The sequence below is a fragment of the Ictidomys tridecemlineatus genome, chromosome 5 (assembly GCF_052094955.1).
Source record: "Ictidomys tridecemlineatus isolate mIctTri1 chromosome 5, mIctTri1.hap1, whole genome shotgun sequence".
In the NCBI taxonomy this organism is placed as follows: Eukaryota; Metazoa; Chordata; class Mammalia; order Rodentia; family Sciuridae; genus Ictidomys; species Ictidomys tridecemlineatus.
This window is the reverse complement of record NC_135481.1, coordinates 55,591,524-55,617,163: the sequence shown is the minus strand read 5'-3', so window position 1 is coordinate 55,617,163 and position 25,640 is coordinate 55,591,524. Positions and strand designations below refer to the sequence as shown.

At 30.4% G+C, this 25,640-nt stretch overlaps 1 protein-coding gene across 3 annotated transcripts in view; it reads right to left on the bottom strand.

The window, feature by feature from the left end:
• Positions 1 to 4,802: 4,802 nt before the first annotated feature.
• Positions 4,803 to 25,640, bottom strand: part of Lrrc9 (leucine rich repeat containing 9) — an 86,273-nt gene continuing 65,435 nt past the window's right edge. For 2 of the 3 annotated variants that reach the window (XM_040274741.2, XM_040274746.2), the window contains 8 exons: positions 25,216 to 25,355; positions 21,291 to 21,427; positions 19,264 to 19,481; positions 15,469 to 15,537; positions 11,896 to 12,036; positions 8,018 to 8,162; positions 6,269 to 6,437; positions 4,803 to 5,151 (listed from right to left, as the gene is read on the bottom strand). In XM_040274741.2, coding sequence (XP_040130675.1) covers positions 5,112 to 5,151; positions 6,269 to 6,437; positions 8,018 to 8,162; positions 11,896 to 12,036; positions 15,469 to 15,537; positions 19,264 to 19,481; positions 21,291 to 21,427; positions 25,216 to 25,355 — 1,059 coding nt within the window. In that variant the 3' untranslated portion in view covers positions 4,803 to 5,111. Of the gene's footprint in view, positions 5,152 to 6,268; positions 6,438 to 8,017; positions 8,163 to 9,633; positions 11,627 to 11,895; positions 12,037 to 15,468; positions 15,538 to 19,263; positions 19,482 to 21,290; positions 21,428 to 25,215; positions 25,356 to 25,640 lie in introns of those variants that run through there. The other variant, XM_040274745.2, reaches the window with a different exon arrangement.

The window sequence follows — 25,640 nt, the reverse complement described above, 5'->3', positions numbered from 1 at the left end:
TTACTTTCTCTAAAATGCTAATGATTGATGGGTAGAAGTATGATTTTTCTCATCTTCCTAAATACTTAGCAGCTTCAAATTCTAGAGTTTATGTTTAATGGCCCCCTTTAAAAAGATATGGAATTAAGTTCATTTATTAAATCAGGAAAATACATCAATACATTTAAGAAAAAATTTCCAAAATTTTCTGAATGACTTATTAATTAAAAATTAAACCATTTAATAATTCTCTATGCTATGAGCAACATGTTATCTAATTTAGTTTTCTATTTGAAATTTTTATAATTGTACACTTGTGCCTTTGTGTCTTTTTTTGTAGTGTAAGAAGTTTGACATAATGTAATTTTTGTTGAGGCTATAAAACTAACTTGTTACAATTACATGCGACCTATATGCTATAATTTTATTTGCATGTGTCAATGAACATGTATGTGCATGTATATAATGTTGTTTTAAAACTCCAGTAGTGGTAGTTTTAGGATATTTTGTTGCAAATAGTGGCTTAATGCCTAAAATAGAACACAGTCCTTCCGGCAGAAAATTAACCAGGGAAATATGCCAATTTGGACTTCATTTCCATCCTATTGAATGACTGCATTCATTCTTTTTAGATTTAAAGCTTTTCATTTACTGTTCCTCAACACTTTTTATATAGAATTCCAGCTTGCTTTTCACCTATCTTTTAACAGTTTAACATAGATGGCTAGATCAAGTCCATTGTTCCAATTGTATGCAGCTTAAAAAGCTCTGCAGTATTTTACTCTTTCCATTGTATCTGGCTTCCCTGAGTGCTCTGCTCACTGCATTTTACTGTACTCCTGGTTTCTAAACCCATTTATGCCTATTCTTTCTGAAGACACTTGTTCATCTGGGAGCTTAAATTGACTTCTCCTCATTCTATTTCCTTAACTAAAACTGTACCATTAAGGTTGATTGAAGTCTTTTAAAACACTTCATAAAAAATGAAAGGCTATAGAAAAGTAGGCTACCAGTGTTTGTAAATATGTGTTTTAAGCCAAATTGATAGAAAGGAATAAGAAATAATTGGAAACTTAAAAATGTTATTGATATATATTTTCAAATAGATTAGTTTGTTTTTGGTTCTTTTTTGGGAGACATACTAGTAAAACATTCTAGGAAGTGAGGGAGAGGGAGCATTAGGTTATAATTAAAAAGACGAAACAAATAGTAGAGCCAAACCACTAAAATTATCAAAAACATTCTCCAGAAAAGAAAAATCTAATTTTACAATAAGATATAAAACACACAAGTCATGAGAAATATAACTTTTTTCTAATTAGAATATAATTGTTATTTTATGGTTTGCAAAGTAGTAAGGACATCATTAATATTTTTTCTGCCTATAATATTTAACTCTGCTGGAATGAAATAGTTTAAACATTTAGAAATTAGAATTATAAAATTAAATGCCAGAAAAAAAACTTAGAATACTATGTCAAAGACAATTTATGTCTATTTCTGTTAAGCGTGATAAATGTAATTCATTTAAAAAGCTCACTAAAATATATTATCCTGATGTATTCTTATTCATAAATGATACAATACAAAGAAGAATCTAAAGTTAGTATTTCAGAATCATTGCTATCTTCTGTGGAACATGGCAATGTTGATGAATTGATTTTTTGATTTAACTAAAATATCATATAGTTAAGACCTAATAAAATATAAAAGATAAATAATTTATCTTAAGGTTATTAATATTTAAAAAGTACTTCTAAGTTTCTTTGAATATGCTATTCTCTTTTTAGTTCACATTTTTTTCTATTAAATTGTTAATGTTATCTGAATTATAAGGAAAAATCATCACCAAAACAAAATTTTAAGATAAAAATGCATAGACTGAGAAATATCTTTGAGTAGTTTTCAAGACACTTTTATTCACAAAAGAATAATGGTATAATTGTATAATTAATATTTTGTAAGATAAAAACAAAGTATTTTTTATTAAACTTTAATAATATTTTATTGTATTCCTTATTAAACTAGTACTACAAGGCAGCTATGAATTTAAATTCTAATTTAGTATAGGGTTTTCTTTTAAAATATTTCAGTAATGTAGGGAAGTGTAGAAAAATGAATAAAAAGTTATGGCATCAGAAAAACCAACCAATTTCTAGTCCATAAACAAATTGATTTGGTTAGATTTATTTAATATTTAATGGAATTTGGCCATAAATACTTGCTTCTACTCATAAAGAACTATAAATAATTTACTTTATAAGTAACATTTAATTGAAACCAAGAGCCTAGAAAAGTGACTAAGCTCTAATTTTTAAAAAATATTAAACATTCTCATAACATGATAAAAAGACATGGCAGGATTATTTTAAAACTAGTCATTAATGACTATAAATACATACATGCAGTGTAAATTCATAGATGTCAGTGTATAATCTAAATTCTAGAACAAACATGTTCACAACCATAGTTAATTTTGTGCCAATAGAAAAATCCAGGGCTATAAAAATAGGAGTAAGCAATAAAGATCTTATTGAACAATTAATTATAATAAATCTTCATGTATGGAAATCAGAAGATCAGTATGACATTATCTATGTTCATTTCAGCTTGGTAGGCTTCTAATCTATAAAGTGTCCTAATTTCTAGCTTGCCAGGTTGTTTGTGGAATTGGAAATTGAAAACAAGTCATAAAATCCTGCATATGATTACAAGCAAAATAAATCTATCAAGACATTTGCTGGAAGCAAAAAAATAATACTTTTGCTGTTTTGCAGGTACAGAAATTATACATTTTATCTAAATGCCGGAAGAAAATGAATAGTTGACAGTCTTTACATACATTAGGGGTCTACAATAAATGATTAAACAGCACATTATTAATAATTAATTGCCAATAAACTTGTAATGGAAAAAAAGAATGAATTTGGATATGTGATATGTATCTATAGTCACAGTTTCTATGTAAGCGAAGATAGTACATGTCATACTTATTTCATAGTATTATTATAAGTCACTTAAAATGTGGGTTAGTGGTTTGTAAATTTATAACACTTTTGCAATCAGTTGTTTGGTATAATTTGTAACTATAACTTAAATTTCAGTTTGTGAATTATTTACTTAAAATCACTTAGAGCAGATCTAAAAATCACTCCTATAAAAATCACATTCAATAACATTTTCATTTGTTTTGTTGAATAGGGATGGAATAGAGGTATAGCTTTGCCTTATGAATTGTGTATACTAATAGCTTAGCCTATGTAGGTATTTCCAGGGGAGTTGTATACCATGTTAATAACGATCTGCTGTTGTAACAGAAAAAATTCAAAACTGCTATGCCAAATCATGTAAACACGCCCATTCAGTACTTTTATATGAAAATACTTAATTGTGTATTTATATTAAAAGGTTCTTAAAGGTTGGGTCTATAGTTATATTTGGTGTAATACCTACCAATGCCTAAATATGTGTTTATTATTAGTGCTGCTATCAAATTATGTATTAAAATTATTTTCAAGAAGCAATTCAGATGTAATTAAAAATTTATAAGAACTACAAAATATCTCAAAATTTAGCAATGTGAACTAACTTTCAATTCAAATGAAAAATCTCAAATATAATTTAAAAATCCATAGGAAAAATGGTTAAAAATGTGCAAAAATGTTAAGTGTATGTGGTATATTTTTTTCTGCTTCCTACTTTTCTATAACACTTTTCTCCAGTGAAAACTTATTATATTTACTTTTCCACTTACATATTTAAAGATACTTTTGTTATTAAAATGGTATATATTCAGCATTTCATTATATATAATCATAAAAGAAAAAGCAAATGATACCAGCTTAGTAATAGTGTAGACATTGTCACAGTATTGTAATAAAAGCAGTTGCAAAACTAAAGGGCAACAAAGACATCTTCTGGACATCTTAAGAATTGCATAGTTATTTTTTAAACAAAGGACCTTATTTCCATTGTGTAATAGTTATTTAAAAACCACACATTAAGAAGTGCAAAATCAATCTATAATTAGATTTGAAATTTTAAATATTACATGATTAAATTACAAACATACAACAGTTGAGGAAGAAAAATACAAAATCATTGCATATACATTGGAACTCTATCTTTGAAAAATTTCTTTGAAATTATTGCCAGATAGATTTATTAAAGTATAAACATTTTGGAAAAAATTTATTTTTATTAAAAGAAATATCATGAAAGCTATATGAAATATATATATTGAACCAATACTTTAAAAATAGGACACTTTCTGAATCATGGAGCCCTTTTATATCAAAATATAATTTAGTCACCAACTTAAAGAACTGTAGTTAACAAATTCAAAACCATATTTAATTGATTTATGATATTTTAGGTATGTAATAGGTTAGGAAAAAATTCTTTCCAGTGAAATATAATTATTAAAGATCAAAACTGTTCACTCAGTTTGAACGTATGTTTTCAGACAAACTACTTGAAAATCGTTGCCCTGTAGACACAATTCAATTTATACAAAAAAAAAAAAAAGACTCTTTCATTCTGAGGAACCAGTATTGATGTTTACTATTTGCATCTCAAACAAGTTTGAGGGAAGATCTAGTTTTAGAGATTTTGTTGTTTTTTGTTTTTTTCTCCCAGGTATAATCCTAAAAATCTGTAACAAACAACTAGCTTTAGCAATGGTTGTGTTTGGTAAGCAATGTATGCTTTAGTTTGGTAATTTCAAATGAATATGCTATGAATGAAAGTGTGCTTATTTCCTAAAATTACCATTTCCTAATAATTTCAGATGACAGACTATAATTGAATATCAAAACTAGGCATTTGATTCTCTGGATTTTGTTTTATTTGACTTTCATTTTTTTCAAATTATTGAATGCTATTAACAGTTCATGATTTTTATAATATAGAAATCCAAATAATTAAGATAACCATAAAGAAAGTTTGAGAGGTGATATTAAATCAAATTCATCAGGAGTGATAGATCATCTTCAGTTGGCACTGAAGTGCTTCAGTAACATGAGTAACATGATTCTCTTATTCTTTTCTTTTTCATTGACTACTGTCTGCTAGCTTTTGCGTAACTCCCAAAAGAAATAGGTTTCCTGGCATATGCTCATTTGTGTAGGCAGTTACATTCGATTTGATCTTGAAAAGTTGCTCCCAGGAATTCTGTAAGAAGTAGGATATTTATAAGTCAAATAATGGTAACTTATTATCTTAATGAGGTAGTTAAGGTAATTGTACAGTAAATAATTTCTACATTTAAAAAATATTATTTATTTATTTATTTATTTTTAGGTGGGCACAATATCTTTATTTTATTTCTATGTGGTGCTGTGGATTGAACTCAGTGCCTCATGGATGTGAGGCGAGTACTTTACCATTGAGCCACAATCCCAACCCCATAATTTCTACATTTTATATGCATGCAATTTCATAAAAATAATATAAAGGAGAAAATGATTCTATTTTTGAAAAATAGGTTATCCTGAGAACTCACTGAAACACAACTGATTCTAGCAGGAGAGTCAGTGCAGAAAGAACCATGCCTATACTAGATCTGCTGTTGGAGAGTGAAGGTATAACTACAAAATATCTGGGGGCAGGCAACTGAGAAATATAGGCAGGGAAGTTTGGACTCTGAATGAGAATTAATAATATTCTTAGGATTGAGCTGGCTATATGGCTGGGTCCAGCCTAGAAACGTTGATAAATGGGAACTTGAAAAAAAGCTTTGAAGAATTTCGAAAATTCTTTACCCTCACAGTTGCATAATTGAATTTATCTGCTATTCAAAATTTAAGTAAACTACTTTCCAAATTCAGTGAGTAGAGTGGAGAAAGAATACAATTAAAAATAGTTCCCAGGTAATTATTTCAGTGTTACCTCCCTGGTGAGCACTTGGAATTTCTTGAGGACTATTCAACCTTGATTGTCATTTTGAATCTTTTGAATTATGATGTGAATACTCTGAACTTTGGGAAAGGTTTGGTGAATGGGTGAAAAGAAGCCCTAGGCTGATAACTTTTCTCAGCTATCAGTGTACATATATAATAATATATAACATATTTACTACACTTCTATACATGACTGGCAAATATGGAGAATTTTTTTAAAATGGTGAAAAATGATATTAAAACAGAATAGCTTGGGGCTGGGGTTGTGGCTCAGTTGTAGAGCACTTACCTAGCATGTGTGAGGCACTGGGTTTGAGTCTTAGCACTGCATATAAATAAATAAAGGTCCATCAACTACTAATAAAAATGTTTAAAAAATAATAGCTTACCTTCCCTCATTTTGGTTGCTCTGGTACATTTGTGCAGTTGGAGATGCAATATTAGGATGTGACAGAAGATTAGGAGAGAGATTTATCCCTCTAAGTTGCCGAAAAGCTATTTCTGCATGGATGCTCCGAGGATTACTTGTCAGGATCCCTGTATTCTTGTCTTTTTTGTCTGAATTTGTAGGAATTCAGACAGTTAAAATTATGAAACAATGAAAAACATTAAGTAATAAGGTTTGGTTGTGGGTAAGACGAAAATATGTTGTACATGTTTTATAGTATGAATTAAACATTTAAAATAAAAATATAAAATTGGCATATAGCACTTAATGTGGCTTAAATTTTTGTGAGTTAGTGGATCAATTTGATACTTTCTGGGTAATTTTTTAAAAATACAAATATTCAGATCTGCATGCTGTAATAAATGTACAGATGAAGTAACTATACTTTTCAAAATACAACTTAGGACACCAAAATGAAGGAAAGAAATTAAGGACTTTTCCACGAAATCCTAACAAATCTTGAAGAAGGATATATGAAAAGGAAGTTATGAAGATGAATTGAGGATTGAACTAATAGGGAAAAGACATTCCTGAAAATGATAGTACACTGTTAGGGAAGCTAAAAACAATTTAGATTGCCCAATTTTGTGTATATTTCTACCTACTGGACAAAAACAGTTCTCATTTTTACTAAAACTGAAAAGTCATAAAATATGTAGGAGTATGAAAAATAAGATAAATCTAACAGAATAAATTAGCTAGGTGTCTTTTAATTGTGTTTACTTTAAAACTATAACCATATTGAGTAATTGCCTACTTTTATATAGTAGGCTTTTAAGATAATTTTGTAATTGTTGTGATGTTGAGTTTTATTGTCTAACAGTGGTGTAAGGACAAGGGAAAGTTAAAAGGAATGGAAGTGGTGAGCCCTGAAGAAAGACTAGCTATCCCCAATTTTGCTGAAATAATAGATAGCCAGTTTAAGATCTGGAATTCTGGAACAGGTTTGATCTAAATCTGAATTAAAATGTGTATAATAAAATCATTTCCTTGTCCTATTATTTTAGTATATTCCCTCCTTTAAAGCTCTACCTCTTGAAACTCTTCCATAATTGCTTCGTAAATTTACCAGTGGTTTTAGTGAAAAAATATGACCTCTTTCTAAGATATCCTCTATTCCCAAAGATTCTGTTTTTGTTATTATTTATTTATTATGGTACTAGGAATTAAATTCAGGGACACTCTACCACTGAACCACATCCCCATCCCTTTTTTATGCTTTGGGACAAAGTCTCACTAAGTTACCCAAGATGGCTTCCAAACTTGTGATTCTCTTGCCTTACCTAGCCTACCTCATTGCTGGGATTACAGGGATGTTACTGTGCCCAGCTCTGTTGTTATATTAAAAATTTTCTGATTTCTACATTTAGCAGGATTTACTAATGAACTATGATCCTAAGATAGCTACAATATAAAGAAAATTAAAGTTTTGGAAAAAGTCAGGAAATAATAGGGCAAGTATCACAAAGTTTACACTGTGAGAGAGCAAATGTTTAGCTAGTTTAGTAGTTGAGTAGAACAAAAACTACCATTGTCTCTGAAATCAGAATGGCTACAGAAAACTTGAACATATAATTTTAAGAAATATAAATTAAAAACACCCAATTTTAAGGAATATTAAAAGTAAAGTGAGATTTTCATTTCAAATGAAGTGTTTTGTTTACACTCTCTGAAACTCTTGTCAAAATACCTTCAACTTCAGGAGTTAAAGTGAAGTCGGGTCCCAAGTAATGGCTAAATCCACCAGGCAGAATTACATTTGTTATTTTAATGGGAGATGCTTTCATTGGGCAGAATGATCCACCATCCATAGGAGAGTTGGTAACAGGAATAAACTACATAATAAAACAAAACAATTAAGAACATCTTACCTCCAAATCTTAGATCAACAGGTTTAGTCTTCATCACAAACCTCACATGACAATCAAATTTTTCTTAGTCAGCAGAAAACATGGTTGCCTAAACACAGAACTGGTACTAACTAAAACCTGTAGAATCCACAGAGCTCTCTTGGTGATTATCCTTATGTTCTGTTTCTTCAGACTGCTTTTGCACTCAGCACTAGAAGCTGGTGCGCTTCATGGCACTTCCTCTTTTCAAAGTGTATTAATAAGGTAAGTGTAATGTTTCTTCTTTTTCCCATTACCTCATCAGGTGCCTTGCAGTTACTTAGTTTTTCAAAACCAAGTTAATAAAATAGGGACTAAGAAAAGCAAATTACAATAATTTTAATGAAAGTGGTAAAGCTTTAAATAGTATTTACAATGTAAACCATCAAGGATTAAGAGACTTTTAAAGAATTTCAGGAATCGGCAAATGGAGAAGAAAAATATTTTGAGAGGGAGACTCTTGCTGTCCCTAAAAATTTATGACCCCTCTGATGTCATTAATACTATGAATTTGTTTATATTTTTTTAAAGATATGAATTCTGAACATATTATTGAACCTATTTAGAGACATAGGCCTTTGCCATTTGTGTAAAATTACTGATTTACTTCATACTTTCTTGTTACCAAGAAGACAGCTTTGAAATGAATGGTTTTTACTAAAGCTGGTCAGTCTCAAATTCCCTTATTCCTTTGTGGGAGTTACTTCCTATCACTAATCTAGAATGCTAAAATTTAACAGCATTCTATTAGGAATTAGAAAACTAATTTCAAAATGTTTTGGTTTAAAAGACAGCTTTTAGAGTTCATTTCTCCTTTTTCTGGTGTTTAAAAGCAAGAATAGCAGTCACAAAGATTAGTATATTAGACTGAACTGATAATGGCTCAATTTTGTTTTAGCCATGAAAATGAGAGTGATTGTTGAGTCAAAACATATATCTCCAGAATAAAGACTTCAAATACACCTTTTGTTTTACGAACCATGTATTGATGAACCAAAAACAAAATTTAAAATAAAATGTTTACAATATAGAAAAACTAAGTGGAAAGATAGTTAAATTCTTTTATGGAGCACTGATTCAAATGGCAAGAATATAGACTAAGATTACATCATAGAAGAGCATTGGGAAAAATCTGGGTTCACTATGTAAGATATAGAAAAAATGAACAATAAATAAACTTTTCAATGAAATATTCATCATTGACTGAAATTTAAGTTAATGTACTTTATTCTGCTATATGAAAACAATTTTTAAAAATTACCTAGGGAAATTGGGATCTTTAAATATGTTTTAAATGATTTTTTAACATTACTTTAAAATAGAATCTATAAATTTTAATATGATAAGTTTTAGGTTTCTCAATGGAGCCCTTACATGAGGTATGATAGAATAATTTCTCTTTCCCAGAGATGTTCAATATCCTAATCTCCAAAACGTGTGAATATTTTACTTTACATAGCAGAGGAATTTGCAGGTGTGATATGGTTAAGGATTTTGACATGGGGAGATTACTGTGACTATCTAGATGAAGGGAGACAGAAAGATCTGACAGACAGGAGATGTGATGATGGAAACATGCAGTCTAAGTGATACATTGCTGGAAGAAGGCCAGTAGCCAAGGGATGTAGATAGTCTCTGGAAACTGGTAATAGCAAAGAACAAGTTCTCTCCTGGAACTTCCAGAAGGAATGCTGCCTAGCCAATGCTTTTTATCAGATGTCTGATCTCCAGAACTGTAATATAATAAATTTTTATTGTTTTAAGGCATAAAATTTGTGATAATTTATTGCATTTGGAATAAAAAACTAATTCCTGAGGCATACAATTTTCAAGAAGTGACTTGCTCCAGGAATACAAAATCAAGAAAGGGAAAGAAACCTTCAATTACTGAACTATATTTTATTTCATCTTTTTTTTCTCTTTTGAAAGACTGGCCTGTGACAAGAATTTGAATACATGAGACATGTAGTGCTTTTCTTTATCAACATCATACAGATTGATGGCTAAGATAAAGACATATATTTTAGAAAAAATGTAGATATCCACAATCATTTTTATTAATATTAATAACTTTTATTAACATTAAACAACTTTATGTTTCACAAGTCTCTGTGGATACTTTGACCTATAATAGAAACTCCTTTGTTAATTAAAGTCAATATTAATCAGAAAAGTTAGGATTAATAAAAAAGTCAGAAAGTCATAAAAATATATAGCAAATATCTTTTTAAAAATTTATAACATAAAATTACATGCATTTATAACATAAAATTACATGCATTCACCAATCTTCTGACAAAGGGGCAAGTTCTTTTCTGTAAGCAAGGGTCTTTTGATTGGTATTTTATCTGATTTTTCTTGGATAAAACATACCCTTAAGATTTTTCCTACAATTTCCAGTTTGGGTTTCTTTAAAATAACAAGAATTTAAAGATATGTGAGGAAAATTTGAATATAAGAATTTGTCTAGATTTTAAAAAATAATTTCCCCATATATTTTCTCTAAATTTTAATAATTTTCTCCTTTATTTTATAATTTTCTTCCATACCTAATTTGACATTATATACTAATAGTGTATGTGTGCTTGCTTTTTATCCAGACTTTCCAAAATATCCAATTTTGTATTCATAGAAACAAATAATAATTTAAACTTTGTTCTTAAAGTTCATATATTGAAAATAAGAATTAGTATAGCAGGTTTTGAAAAAAAGCAATACAGTCAACTCTTGATGAGTATGTCAACCTACTGCTGAAGTGCGAAGTAGACTGGAGAGGAGCCCACAAGTATCAACAGTTCTGTGTGTTCTGAGAATTCATTTGATTCACAGAGGGAATGGAAAGTATCAATTAATCTAGTGAGTTAAGTGAAAGCCAATTAGGAGGGCTTCTATAGTAAATATCTCTTTCCTCTGCAAGATGCCTTTTTAAAAATAACCTTTGTTCCTTTACTTTTTAATGTCCTTGGTCTCTGGTTTTCACTTACATAGAGGCTCACTTACATTCTTCATTCACATCCATCCAGGTCTTTGCAATCTCTCTCTTGGATTATTCTTAAAAATCTCAACTGGTTTCCCTATCTCCTCCAGTCTCTTCTTCCTCACATTTTACAAAGGCTCACCTCTAATAATGTTTGGTCTTGTTCAAAAGCCATTGATTTTCTGTGTTAAATTTAGTCATTAGGGCAAAGTCATTAAGAGAAGGGGTGGTCAGTGATAGAATTTCCTAATGATATGTTTTTGTGGTTTCTTCTGTCTCTCTTTCCTACCATAGCCAATACATTTTAGGGCCCACAGGTAAAAGGCCCAGTAATTCTGCCAGCATACAAGAAAAGAGACACATATCTCCATTGTTATGTGAACTGTATGATACAGAGTTGAGGTGAGAACTCATTCCTTCTCTTCCTCTCTGCCTAAGTGGAAACAATTTTATTGTTAGTTTCTTTTCATAAAAATGATGTTATAATTTCTTACCTTCAAGCATAATCTGATATATTAAGCACATAGACACTAAATAATTTGTCAAGGTACATTAATAGAAAAAGGTAGTTATCACAAAATAGATACTATAATAATCTATAAAAACATAGATTTAAACATTTTAAGTCACAATGTATAAGATATAATGTTCATTTACTAATAATATATGTTTCAAAAGGAAAAGTATCAATAATATAATTACCGTAGTTTTCTTTGCTTGTAGTTCAGAAAAGTGAAATTCAGCTTTTACTCTATCTTCTGAATTCACAGGAATTCCATCTAACATCTGTAAGTTAGGTAGTCGAAATATGAGCACATGACGATGTAGCATTTTTCTGCAAATCTAAAGAAAGTTAAACATAACAATTTATTACTAAAATCACTTTTACTTCAAATATTAACCTTAAAAAGAAGGCAGTTTAACAAAGACAGCAAAGATGATGGGTAACAATTAATTTATAATATTAGATACTACAGATATGAGCCCCTTTTAATTTCTTATCATGCTAAATGCAGGTAAGAATTTTTTTTTTTTAGAAAAAACTAAGGATATTACTAAGGCTATACTGTAAAGTACTGTTATTAACTACAGGCAATCAATTTTTGGACAGAATTACATTATGAAAGTTTGTTGAAAGTTCTGGAGCTTACATGATATTTTCCAAAAGGAACTATCCTATTTAAGTTAGTACATATCTATATATGCACCAACTCTTCCTAGTGTCAAACTACTCCCCTCACAAAAAAAAATTATAAACATGCCTAAGAGGGTATGTAGAAAATGTTAAATTTAGTAGGCCTGAACTTTAGAATGGTGTGCTTGTACAGATAGATGGCTCTTGCCTGGTTTTTGGTACTTGGAGTGTTCCCACCATTCCTTAACTGATAAGGGTAGTTCACTGTGCAATATGATTTGTACTCAACCTGCTTCCCTTCTGAGAATCTGGAATTTTGGCACATGATTAGGAGAGGGTCCCCTATGTGATTTATGTAATCAGTTTCCAACAAAATTCTGTTCCATGTAATTTCTCACAGGCATGAGCATGAGGAAGTCTGCATGTAGATTCCTCCAGACTTTCCCTTTTCATCTGCATGTGTATCCTACTCTTAACCATGTCACTGTAATTAACTATTTTAAAAAAAGATGGTAGATACATATACACTAATGGAGAAGTATCTGTAACATATATGATTGATTTAAAACACACACACACACACACACACACACACACACACACACACACACAGACCAAACAACTGAACACATTCAAGGCCACAAAACCAAGTATCATAAGTACCAAAATATAGAATATTTCCTTTGATTGAAGTAAAATAACATCAGAAATAAATGACAAAGAGATAACTAAAACCACACTAATTATTTGAAATGAATACAAAGACATGCACAACAAATTAAAGAAGCAATCTTTTGGAAAACAGATGATTTTAAGAATAAAAAATAGTTAAAAAACTAGGGCTGGAATTATGGCTCAGCAGTAGAACACTCGCCTAGCATGTGCAAAGCCCTGGGTTCAATCCTCAGTACCACATAAAAATAAATAAGTAAAATAAAGATATTGTGTCCAACTACAACTAAAAAATAAATATTAAAAATCTACAAATCAAAACTTTTAGAATGCTGCTATACTCTGTAACCTAAAATTTATAAATTGATTCAGAAGAAGTATTGAAAATTATTGAGCTAGGTATCCTATTTAAGAATTTTTTTGAAAAGAAAATTTCAAGAAACTAAAAGAAAAAAAAAAAGGTAGAAATTAGTGAAACAGCAAAGAAATAATAGCCTTAAAACCCCAAATCTCATTCTTTGAAGTAACTAACTCAATAGACAAACCATTACCAAGATTTATCAATAATAACAAAAACCCCAAATTGACAATTTTAAATATAAGAAGGGTGACAAAAATCACAGGGGAGACTTTAAAAATTCATGAGTACTATGATAACAATACATAAAAATTTAGGTAAATTTTTCAAAGAATTTTTACAAACCATTAGAACTAGAAAAATAGTTCACCAAGTTTCCTAGACAAAGAAAAATATACAAAACCCAGAATTTCTTTACTTCTACAACACCAAAAATAGAAAAATACAAAAAAGTACCATTTAAAATAGAAATTAAAACAACAGAGTAAATCTAGCCAAAAATGATTAAAATCTTTAAGGAGATAATTATGAATCTTAATTGAAAGACAAAAAAAAAAAAAAAAAACAAAAGGAAGATACATGTGTTTTATGAGAAAGCTGAATGCTGTGTTAGTGGAGACTGCTTATTGCCTGTTTTCTTTTTTGTTTTTTTAAATATTTATTCATTTTTTTAGTTGTAGTTGGACTCAATAACTTTATTTTATTTATTTATATGTGGTGCTGAGGATCGAATCTAGGGCCTTGAACGTCTAGGCAAGCGCTCTACCGCTGGGCCACAACCCTAGCCCCTTGAATGTTTTCTTCTTGGTAGAAGTACTATAGCTCCTTGATATAGTTCTTCTAGTTTTTCAACCTCTTCATTCCCTCTCCACTAGTAAAAGCAGAGTGACTTAACTGGTAGATCTGGGAAGAGTGAACTGAGGATTCTTGAATCCTCCTTTCTTCTTGGGAAAGAGGTTATTGCTGGGAGAATGTGTCCTCCCACGTAGAGAAGTCTCAGTCTAGTATTTTCTGCCTCTGCGTGATCAGGATTGCCTATTTCTGGGATTAGGTAGCATGCCTATTTGGCTTTCTCACTGAAGGGATCCTGCTTTACTGAATGCAACCATCTTGAGACTTCTATGAGTATCCCTATGTAACCCTGTTATGTTTTCCCTAAATAATTTCCCAGCATACTCTAAATGAACAATAAACTTTAGAGGGTTATGTGGGGCTTTACAGTGCCAGGAATGTGCCTGATGTTTTTGATATTAGCTTGAGATAGATCAGAACATTCTGGCTCAGATGAAAGTCACTTTTGTGCTATTATCTAAACCCTTCCCTCTGACCCAAATCACAGAGATCCAGTGGTCTTGTTGTGTCCTTCACCATACTTGCCAGCAAGTCCCAAATAAATTGCACTCCATGTAATACGAGATCTGTTTGCCTTTCTTCAGTCTCACAGAATCTTGCCATCAGTTCTTTTATACCAGATCCAGAATACTAAGCTAAGAAGATATTTTAATTTCTTCACTGTCATTTTTTCCAGTTTGTTCAGATATTAGGTAAACAAAAGTGGTACTTATTGGATCCTCTTGAAGACTCCAACAAGAAAGGTGGCAAATTTCCCTCAAAATTAATTTAGAAATGAATTCAATTCCAATTAAAATACTAACAAAATTTTCATATAATTTGAGAAATTTGTCCAAAAATCATAGGCAATTTTAATGGGCCAAGAATCACTAAGGCAGTAAAGAAAAAGAAACACATAAGGAGAAAGAGAAGGAGATAGAATAGAACAATATTTGGAATCTCTTACTCTAACAGACATTAAGACAATATAAAATGTTAGTAATTAAGACAACATAAAAATACTAGCACAACACTAGACAAACAGGCAAATGAATACAATGTAGAACCCTGAAATAGACCTTATATAAGATGTAGCAGTTTTCCCTGTAATCAGGTAGAAGACACTATTCAATAAATTGTGCTGGACCAATAGTTTTTTTTTTTACATTAATCAATAAATTAACTGGCTATGCAGATAAAATTAATATTATAAAGTCTTTCTCAAAAAATAAATTACATAAATAAGTAAATTAATAAATTAGAAAGGTAACATACTCACTGGATTGCCATAAACTGTAAGCTCCCTGAGAGTAGAGATAACATCAAGTTTTTCCAGTTCTGTGATATCCTGTTAAAAAAAATCAATCAAATTATTTGATTAGACCCAAAATTTTAAAATATGGACTTACTTTATGTAAATGCTGGATTGCAGGCAGCTCATAATTAAATCCTATGAAGTGAGCCTGAGTGAAAATTTTTTGCATGTTGAATAAAGGCAGATCCATCTACTGTAGATTCAAAATATATGATTGAAAGAGATAATATTAGTTTAACATGGAAAATGTAAGCAGTGCTTACAAGAAAAGACCAAATAGTTTTTCAGAAGAGTTATAATTTATTCTATGGCTTAGATTATATTTAGCTAATTCCTCCAGAGTATTGATCCAGAAGTGTGGGAAAAGGTGAATACAGTTAAAAAAACAATATCAAAGATACATATTTAAATATAATCTTAACAACAAAGGAACAATCAAGTGGACTACATTTGTTGCTATTTCCAAAATTTAACCATCAAACTTCACCTAAGATTTTTACTAGTTCACATTAATACAATGAAGTTATTGATATACCTAAATTTACATTTGGAATTACAAGTGGATACATACAGCCAATTCATCTATATTTAGACCTATTTTATTCACTTGGAAGTGGAATTTGATTTTTAAATTGACTGATTTTTTAAAAATTATTTTGATTTTGGAGACATCGTAAAGGGGGGCTTTGAAAACACTCAACATCTAGTGATCTATAGATATTGTGCCTTTTTACCCACAGGCAGTTCCTATCTAAGGCATCCAAGTCTGATTAGAAGTCAGAAACACATGAGAAGTTTGTACATTATTTTTTCAAAGTACAGCAGTACTTATTAGTGAACTATCCTTAATTGAAATATTCATTTCTCATGAAATATATTAATGCAAGAACAATATGTTAAAATTTTAGAGGATAATTGTGACATAAACTTTTAAAGAGATAACAAGCAAACTAATATGTCCATAATTACAGAAAGAGAGCTTTCCATTTTTTTATACAGGCCATTTTTTATAGTTCTGTGCTGGAGTTAATTTTTACTGGCTCACAAAAGTTGATTGGTATATTTTCAGGAATTTTACAGGATGGTGTTTTAGTTTGCAATTGACCATGGTAGAGGAAATTATAACATGGAAATTGGCAAATGCTACTAATTAGGGCTTTTTCTTCTAAAAGTTATACATTAATCACCAGCACATCAGTGGTTATTAGCTTTTGAGTACATTATCAGGATAAGAACTTAAAACAGTCACAGTAAAGGTCTGTATTGGGGCTTTCATTTAGGTCAAGAAATACCAAAGATTGTTTTTCTGGTGTTATTTATGGCTTCGGGTTATTATCCAGATGTTTAAAAGTAGACAAAGTAGTTGGATGCATGATAGAGCAATCATTCAGACTCAGGAATTAAATGGGACTATAGAGTTGAACTTATCTTCATTTGTGTTTCTGTGATTCTTATAAGCAAGACTACAGGCCACAATTTTCCAAATTTACATTAGTGGAATTGAATAATTTATTCTAGGGCTAATTTATTCTAAGGCTAAGTCAAAACCTTCACACCAGAATCTATTAGATCAAATTAGGGACTGCATATACTTTCACATGAAGTATTATTGTTCTGCTAATTTTTATGAGCTTTTCCCCTCTTATTCTATGAATCATCACCAATCCAAAGGTTGTACTCTGACAGTCTAGTGGAAATTAATGTTGGTATCATCTTGTCCAAGTCAGTATAAATCTAGAGACAAAATTCTCCCCTCAAAAAATTTGAAATGAAAGTTAAAAATTTTAAAGAACATGGTTTTAAAACTTCAAAAGAATCTCTAACTTGCCCTTGTATTCCTCTGGGTTTGTTTTTTTTTCCTCCTAGTTAAATGTATGGTCACATTAAGGTACTATAATATTAATGGTTAGAATAAGTTTAATGGCAAAATGATCAATCTAAACCAATGAAAATCCATTTCAAGGGTGAAAATAAGGGATGATATCATTAAATAATCAATAAAACTCATCCTTTCATTCAATGATAAATGTGTCATTCCCCATGATTTATAATATAGTTTATCATTTAATTTTATTAGATTTGATAGCCTGACTAAGCATTACTCTGTTTAAGTTGCCAAGGAGAAAGTTGCCATACTAGCTGATCTGTCTATTCAGCCCCTTAAGGATGAACCAGGGGGCTGGTGAGCTAGGGGGACACTCCTGGGGAAAACCCAATTACCTGGTAAAATCTTGTAAGAATGCTGGTAACTGGACATCCTGTCAAACAGAACAATGATATTTGTTGGGAAGAAGGTCTTTATAGTATTCTCTTAGCTGATCTGCCTGGCTAAGGACTGTTTACAGTAAATATATCTGGAGTCCTTAGAATTATAAGGTAGCTCCCTATATAATGTCACATAAGCTCAAGTTATAAAATGGAAATGTTTCATAAATGAAACACTCCCTTGCTATATGAGATTACTTCACAGAATCTGACTTGCAGACCTCATCTTTTAGTGTAGATAATGTGTATGATGTGGGAATAAAGCACCTGCAAAGCATTGAAATGTTCCTATAGTATTCTTGAAATTATTAGTAAAGCCTGATGCCAGATAAGATCTTTTTCTTTTCCTTTTTCTTTCTCCCCTCTCTCTTCTTTGTCTCTGTCTGTCCATCTCTCTTTCATGCTGGGGACAAAACCAAGAGTCTTGCACATGCTAAATACATATTCTTCCACTGAGTTACACTCCTGGCTATAAATCCAATTTGTCAGTCCTATGCTTAACCCAATTGTTATCACTGGAAATATTTCCAATAAAATAGCAATTTTCCAAATTTAGATTTCTTCTAAGTAAATCTTTGGAAGAATCATCACTAGTTTGGTAGGCTTTTCACAGATGAATGTTTGAATCTGGGTAAATTAGTTGTATATTGTTTTTCTCTGTATATACATTCTCTACTTGCTATGTAGAAAGGGGCACTGCTCATGATTTCCTTCTAATCTTAGGAGAGAGCTTTTATATCACCCAGAAAAGGCTTCATGAACTATATCAAAGAAGACCATAAATATTTATCAAGCATCTACTCTGTACCATGTATATGCTATATACTGATAGAGATGTAAACAAGATAAATTTTTTCCCAGACCTAGAGAAGCACTTCAGAGTTCAGTCTGTTGTTGAGGATTTAGAAGTATGGACAGAAATAGAAGAGTGAAAAGAAGTAGCGGGACATTACTGAAATGCTAATAAAAATATAAGGACTGCATAAGATAATGTATTCAGCTCTCTTATTAGTACAGTATCTCAGGAGAGAGTCTAAGCAGACTCTGTGGCTTAAAAGTAAAAGTGGCCTAAATAGGTAAAACTAAAGGGAATCTGTAAGGAAGACTTGAGTGGGAAGAGTTGTAATATCAAAGCCATTATAAGGAGTTGAATCAAAATACATGTAGAACAAGTATGCAAAATTTTATGAGCAAGAGGAAGTCTGAAATTGAGACTCAAAACCCAGCTGAATCAATAGTAGTCAAGGAACAAATGATAAGTCTAGGAGAAGACTGATGAGACAAATCTGAGAACATTTAGAGCCAACGGTTATCAATGGGTGGACATGTCTGCATCACAAAGTATATGCCTCAAAATATACATGTATATAAATGATAAATAACATTTACATACTAGCAAAAATTTCATTGGTATGTTTGGAAGCTTTATGTTTAGTGTTTAGAGGAATTAAAGCTTTATAAATCTCAATACAACAACAACAACAAAAATGTTACCTGGATTTTATTATATCCTAGGAAGAGTTTCTCTAGTTTTACCAAAGGTTGCAATTTGCTCAGCTCTCGTAGTCTATTTTCCTCCAGATGAAGTGCCAAGAGAGAACTTGGTTTGGCAAAAGCACTGTCATTAAATGCTCTGATGCGGTTATGGTCTACCACCAATTCCTGAAGGACTGCTAAGTTGTCTAGCCCTTCAACTTGACTGATTTCATTCCCTAAAAAAAGACAAGTCATGATATATGAAGTGAGCCAAAATTTTAAAAGTTATCTACCTTCTTCTCTATATTTTTTGAGGGGGGTACCAGGTATTGAACTCGGGGGCATGCGACCACTGAGTCACATCCCCAGCCCTATTTTGTATTTTATTTAGAGATAGGGTCTCACTGAATTGTTTAGTGCCTTGCTTTTCCTGAGGATGGCTTTGAACTCGAGATTCTCCTGCTCAGCTTCCCAAGCTGCTGGGTTATAGGTGTGCACCACCATGCCTGACTCACTTAAATGTTTTTATCAAATGACTTAAAAAGGTAATTTTCATTTTTATGTCTCAAAAGGTTTACAAACTGATTGTTCTCTAACCCCAGATAGCAACTTCCTCAAAATGACATTAGATAGCTTTAGTATGTCCTTTTGCCATTATGAAATGCAATTATGCAATTTTGCAATGAAATTATGAAAATATCTTGGATTCTTTTGATCTCCTTATATATCTAATTAGTCATTTTGACCTAATATTTCGTCTTTTTAAGTTGAAGATTAAATGAGATATGTAGACAAACATCTTGCCCAATGACTCCATAAGTGGTAGCTATCATTGTCAGAGTATGTTGTCTCACTCCTTATATAGAGCTGCCCCACTTGGATTTGCCATGCTAACCATGGCAACTGCACAATTCCCCCTTTACATTATTAGATTAAAATAGACCTTCTATGGTTAGGTTTTCCACTTTTTGCTATGTCAATGTATCTTTTAAAAGGTCTGTCATTATTATGGTTAATTTCTTGATTTTTTTCCTTTTTTTTTGTTTTTTATTTTTCTCTTTAAGGGTAAGTCTCCATGTTCTTGATCCCAGTACCTTTGATAGGCAAAAAAATACATTAATTTTTTAGAATATAGTCTGAAAAACCTGTCTTCCTGAAAAAAAGTGACTATCCAAATTTCTTTCCATGTCTCATAATGAATTTTGTGTGATGTTAAATAATTATTGTTAGATAATGTTCCAAACTCCATGGGTTTTTTAATGCCACTTTTCTAAAAAATTTACAATTCCTATCTATTGTTGACTATATTCTGTCTAAATTTCTCTGTCTGGCTTTCCTTAGTTTGGTCCTGCTCAGTATTTTTAACTTCAATTCTTCACTATTCCACAAAATTAAAAAAAATAATATAAAGTGATGAGGCTTACTTAAAAAACTAAATAAAACAAATAACTCATATCAGGCTAGTCCCTTTTTAAGTGTTGGCCCACAGACATTGCAATTGTGTCCTATGACTCTTTTCTTCCTCCCTTGCAAAGCTCTCAAAAATGATCATTTATAATCAAAATTATAGAGGAGTTAATCTTTCAGTTTCTCCTCCTCTGAACTTCTATTGCACTTACTTAGTAACACATAGTTAAAACTTAATTCATCTTTGTCTCAGTACATCTCCTCAAGTAGATCTTAAATTACTTCAGATTGAGGATCTCTATTATGTATAATTGCAATAATACAGTACTTTCATAGTACTTAGAACAATTTTGACTTGGGAAATATTTGAGTTAATGGTTAATTTATATTGTTTTTTAAATAGAATATTATATAAAAGTAAATTATGAGGTAATACTGTATGTAGCCCCAGAATATTCTATTTTCCTTCAAAAAATGGTTTTGAAAATCTGCATATAACCAAAGAAAAATTCATATGTGATTATTAAAATATTTTTGCTAATAAATATTTAAATAAATGTTGATACTTGAATTTACTATCAAAACAAGATGAGATCAAGTTGATTTAAAACATTTTGATATTAAATGTTTCTACTTACCCTGTAGAAAGAGGAATTTTAAATTTCTTAGTCTGTTAAGTTGTAGCTGGATTAAATTACAAATTCCATTGTAGCCCAAATGAAGAACCTCTAAACTGTGCATTATTGGAGGTAAATTTTCACTGCTCATTGTATCTCTGAAACACATAAGTTTCAGAACATAAACCTAATTTGAAATCAGCTATCATAAAAAGATAGTCTGATATTGTATTTGGTATAAATTGAAATTATAAGAGAAAAATGAATTGATTAATATATCAGAATTGAGCTATAAAATGTATAATCTTATATTTTAAGTAATATTAATTTTATTTTTAGTTTTATGTGGTAAAGAATAAAGATGCACAGAAAGTCACAATAAAAAGTGATAGCTAATGCAATCAGAAAAGAAATAAGTAAAGTTGTCTTTATTCTCAGATGACAATGACTCTGTATTTAGAAAATACAAAGAAATACATCAAAAGACTATTTGAATAAATGAGTTCAGCAAAATCACAAGATAAAATAATATATAAAAATCAACTGCATTTCCAATATTAGCAATAAATAATCTGCAAATGAAATAAAGAAAGCAATTCTATTCACAATAGTATTAAAAGAATAAAATACTTCGGAATAGATTTAATGGAAGAAGTGTAAAATTTGTACACAGAAAACTATAAAACATTGCTGAGAGAAATTAAAGATCTAAATAAATGAGGAAATATTTCATGTTTGTGCATTAGAAGATAATAATTATTTCAAATTGATTAATAGATTCAATAGAATCTCTATTAAAAGCACAACAGCTCTCCATTCCCATGGAAAATAATCCTAAAATTTATAAGGAAATGCAAAAACCCCAGAATATTCCAAACCCAACTTGAAAAAGAAAAAAGTTAGAAGGCTTAAATCCCTGATTTCAAAACTTATTGTAAAACAGCATTCCAAACCAATCTGGTACTGGCACAGAGATAGACACACAGACCAATAGAATGGAACTGAGTCCAGAAATCCACTTTCACATTTTGATCAACTGACTTTCAATAAAGGTGACTAGGCAATTCAAGAAGGGAAAGATGTGTTCTAAACAAATGGTGTTGGGACAATTGGATCTCTATATGCAAAATAATGAATTTTAGTCCTCATACCTAATCTCACAATATGCACAAACATTAACTCAAGATAGATCATAGGTCTAAATGTAAAAACAGAAACATAAAGCTTTTTGAGAAAAATGTGAAAAAATCTGGGACTTAAAGTTAGGCAAAGAATTATTAGAAATCATCAAAATCACAATCTGTAAGAGAAAAAATTAATCATTTTATCAAAATTAAAATTTCTTCAAAAGACACCACTTAATAAAAAGATAAACTACATATTGAGAAAAATATTTGTAAATAATTTATTTGAAAAAGGGCTTAGTATCCAGAATATTCCAAGAACTAAATATTAAAAAAGCCACATAATCAAAATTAGCAAAGGATTTGAACACACATTTCACCAAAGAAAATATATGTCAGGTTTAAATAAATATGTGAAAAATCTGCCCAACTATATTACTCATTAGGGCATTATGAATTAAAACCTCAATGAGATGCCAATTGAAATCCAATAGAATGGATGTAATGAAAAAACAGTCAATAACAAGCGTTAACAAGGATATGGAAAAATTAAAATACATAATATAATGTAAATGGTACAACTATTTTGGAAAGGTGGCATTTTCTTAAGCAGTTAAACACTAAATCACTCTATAACCCAACACCTCCATTTTTAATTATCTATCCAAAGTGTCTAACCAAGAGGAACATAATGAAAATATAAGTGCACATAAACATTTGTTCACAAATGCTTATTTTTCATAAGGCCAAAAGTGGAAATAATTCAAATGTCTATTAACTGGTGACTGGATAAACATAAGATAGCATATACATACAACAGAATATCTGAACTCCTAATACATGCCACAGAATGGATGAGGCTCAAAATCATTATTCTGAGTGTAAGAAATGAGATGCACAAAACCACTTATTATATGGTTCCACTTTTTTTATTTTTTATTTTTTTTAGTTGTAGATGAACACAATATCTTTATTTGTTTATTTTTATGTGGTGCTGGGGATCGAACCCAGGGTCTCACATGTACAAGGCAAGTGCTCTACCACTGAGCTACAGCCCCAGCCCTATATGGTTCCACTTACATGCAATGACTAGAAAACATAACTCCATAGAAAATAGATTAGAAATTGTTGAAGTGAGAGGTATGAAAGGGAATTGACTGAAAATGGACCCCAAAGATCTTTTCAGTGTAAAGGAAATGTTCTAAAACTCTATTTCAGAAATGATTACATAATTATAAATTTAGTAAAAATCATTGAATTATACATTTAAAATGAATTAACATGGCATACACATGCACTTCAATAAAAATGTTAGAATAATTGAATATGAAGAGTTCCAATATAAAGGATGTGTATAAATGTTCATGGTGACTTTAATCATAATAGCCTCAAACTGGAAATATCCCAAAATGCCCATCAATGGTAAATAGATAAACAATTTTTGTATAATTTTGTGATTCAATTCATATAATGTAATACTACTCATCAATAAAAGGGACTACTGACACTTGCAACAATTCAGATGAATCCCAGAAGCACTGTGTTAAGTGAAAGAAGTCAAGACACAAAAGAGTAATTACTATGGACTTCCAATCTTATGAAATTCTAAAAAAAAGCAAAATAATAGTAGTGGAAAGTGGATCAGTGATTGATATGGGTGGGGATGTGGGAGGAGGAGATTGCAGAGAGATAAAAGGGAATTTTCCTGGGGTGGGAACATTTTGTGTCTTGATTGAGATAGTGATTATATGACTGAATATATTAGTTAAAATTCATTAAATGTACACTTAATGAATATTTTATTACATTCAAATTGTACTTCAATAAAAGTGATAAGCACAAGGAATGTTCTTAATTGGGAATACTGGAAATGAAAGTATTCTGACTGATACATGTATTATATATTCTCTCTTTATATACATATACATAATTTTCCTACCCATATATATGAACATATATATTAAATTACATACATAAAGTTGAAGTATCTATTTATGAAGTTCATACACACATATATATACAAGGTGTGTTTATGTATACATATATGTGTGTTGTGTATATATATACATTTATATATATATTTATATAAATATAAATAAGATGTGTCCTCATTTTCATGAAGTACCTTTTTATCTTTGCCATTGATATTGGGGCATTAAATGTACAGATAAATAATTTAGAAATAAAAAGAAAACAAATATTAAGAGAAACCTAGGCCCATACTACTTGAATAAAGGATTCCTTTTTAGCATGATAAAAATGTTCTGGAATTAGATAGTGGAGATGGTAAACAAACAATCCTTGTACTGTACACAAAGGGTTAATTATATTTAGAATGTGAATTGTATGTCAATTAAAAAAAAACTCAAGGTCACTGAATCTACAGTGACCTTGAGGTTTTTTTTTAAAATTTTTTTTTCTTTATTTACAACCTAAGTATGAAATGGAGGAAGCAAGGATAAAATGTCCAAAGGAATAGTTTCTCATTTGTTTATTGATATCTGGGATTGAACCCAGGGTTGCTCTACCACTGAGCTATATCATCAACCCTTTTTATTTTTTATTTTGAGACAGGGTCTCACTAAGTTGCTGAGTGATCCTCCTGCCTTAGCCTCCCCTCCAGAGTTGCTGCAATTAGAGGTATGTGCCACCATGCCTGGCTGCAAAGAATAGTTTAAGTATTTTCTTTTTATTTGAGAAGTTCACTTTTGACATATAGCTTTTGAATAAAATAATTAATAAAATAAGTTAAATTATGTACTGGAACATATTATTTTAAAATTCCCAATAAAAATTATTTGTAATTTAAAAAAGAATTGTACCTATTTATTTTTGAAGTTCCTTGTTGTCCATAACCACTTGAAGGTACTTTCTGGTAAAGTAGTTGTCTATTAGTTAAGTGAGTCTGAGGCTTTAGTCTAGGCATGATTGATTCAATATGATTATAGTTGAGGCATAAGACCTATGGGAAGAATATCTTATTAATCCAATATCCTACAAACTATTAAAATTATAAGGAAAAACTTGGAATATGAACATAATTTAATAAAATATTAGTGTTAAAGATAAGTTTTTATAACCCAAATTATTTAGATTTAGTTTTAGATGTATTTTTAATTAACTTATATGTTGGAAAATTATAACACCACACATAAAATAAGAAAGACTTGAGAAAGCTACACAGCTTTCTCAATCTGTACTTCTGAGGCCTTATTTGGTGTCTGAGTTGAAGTAACAGGAAAGGAGA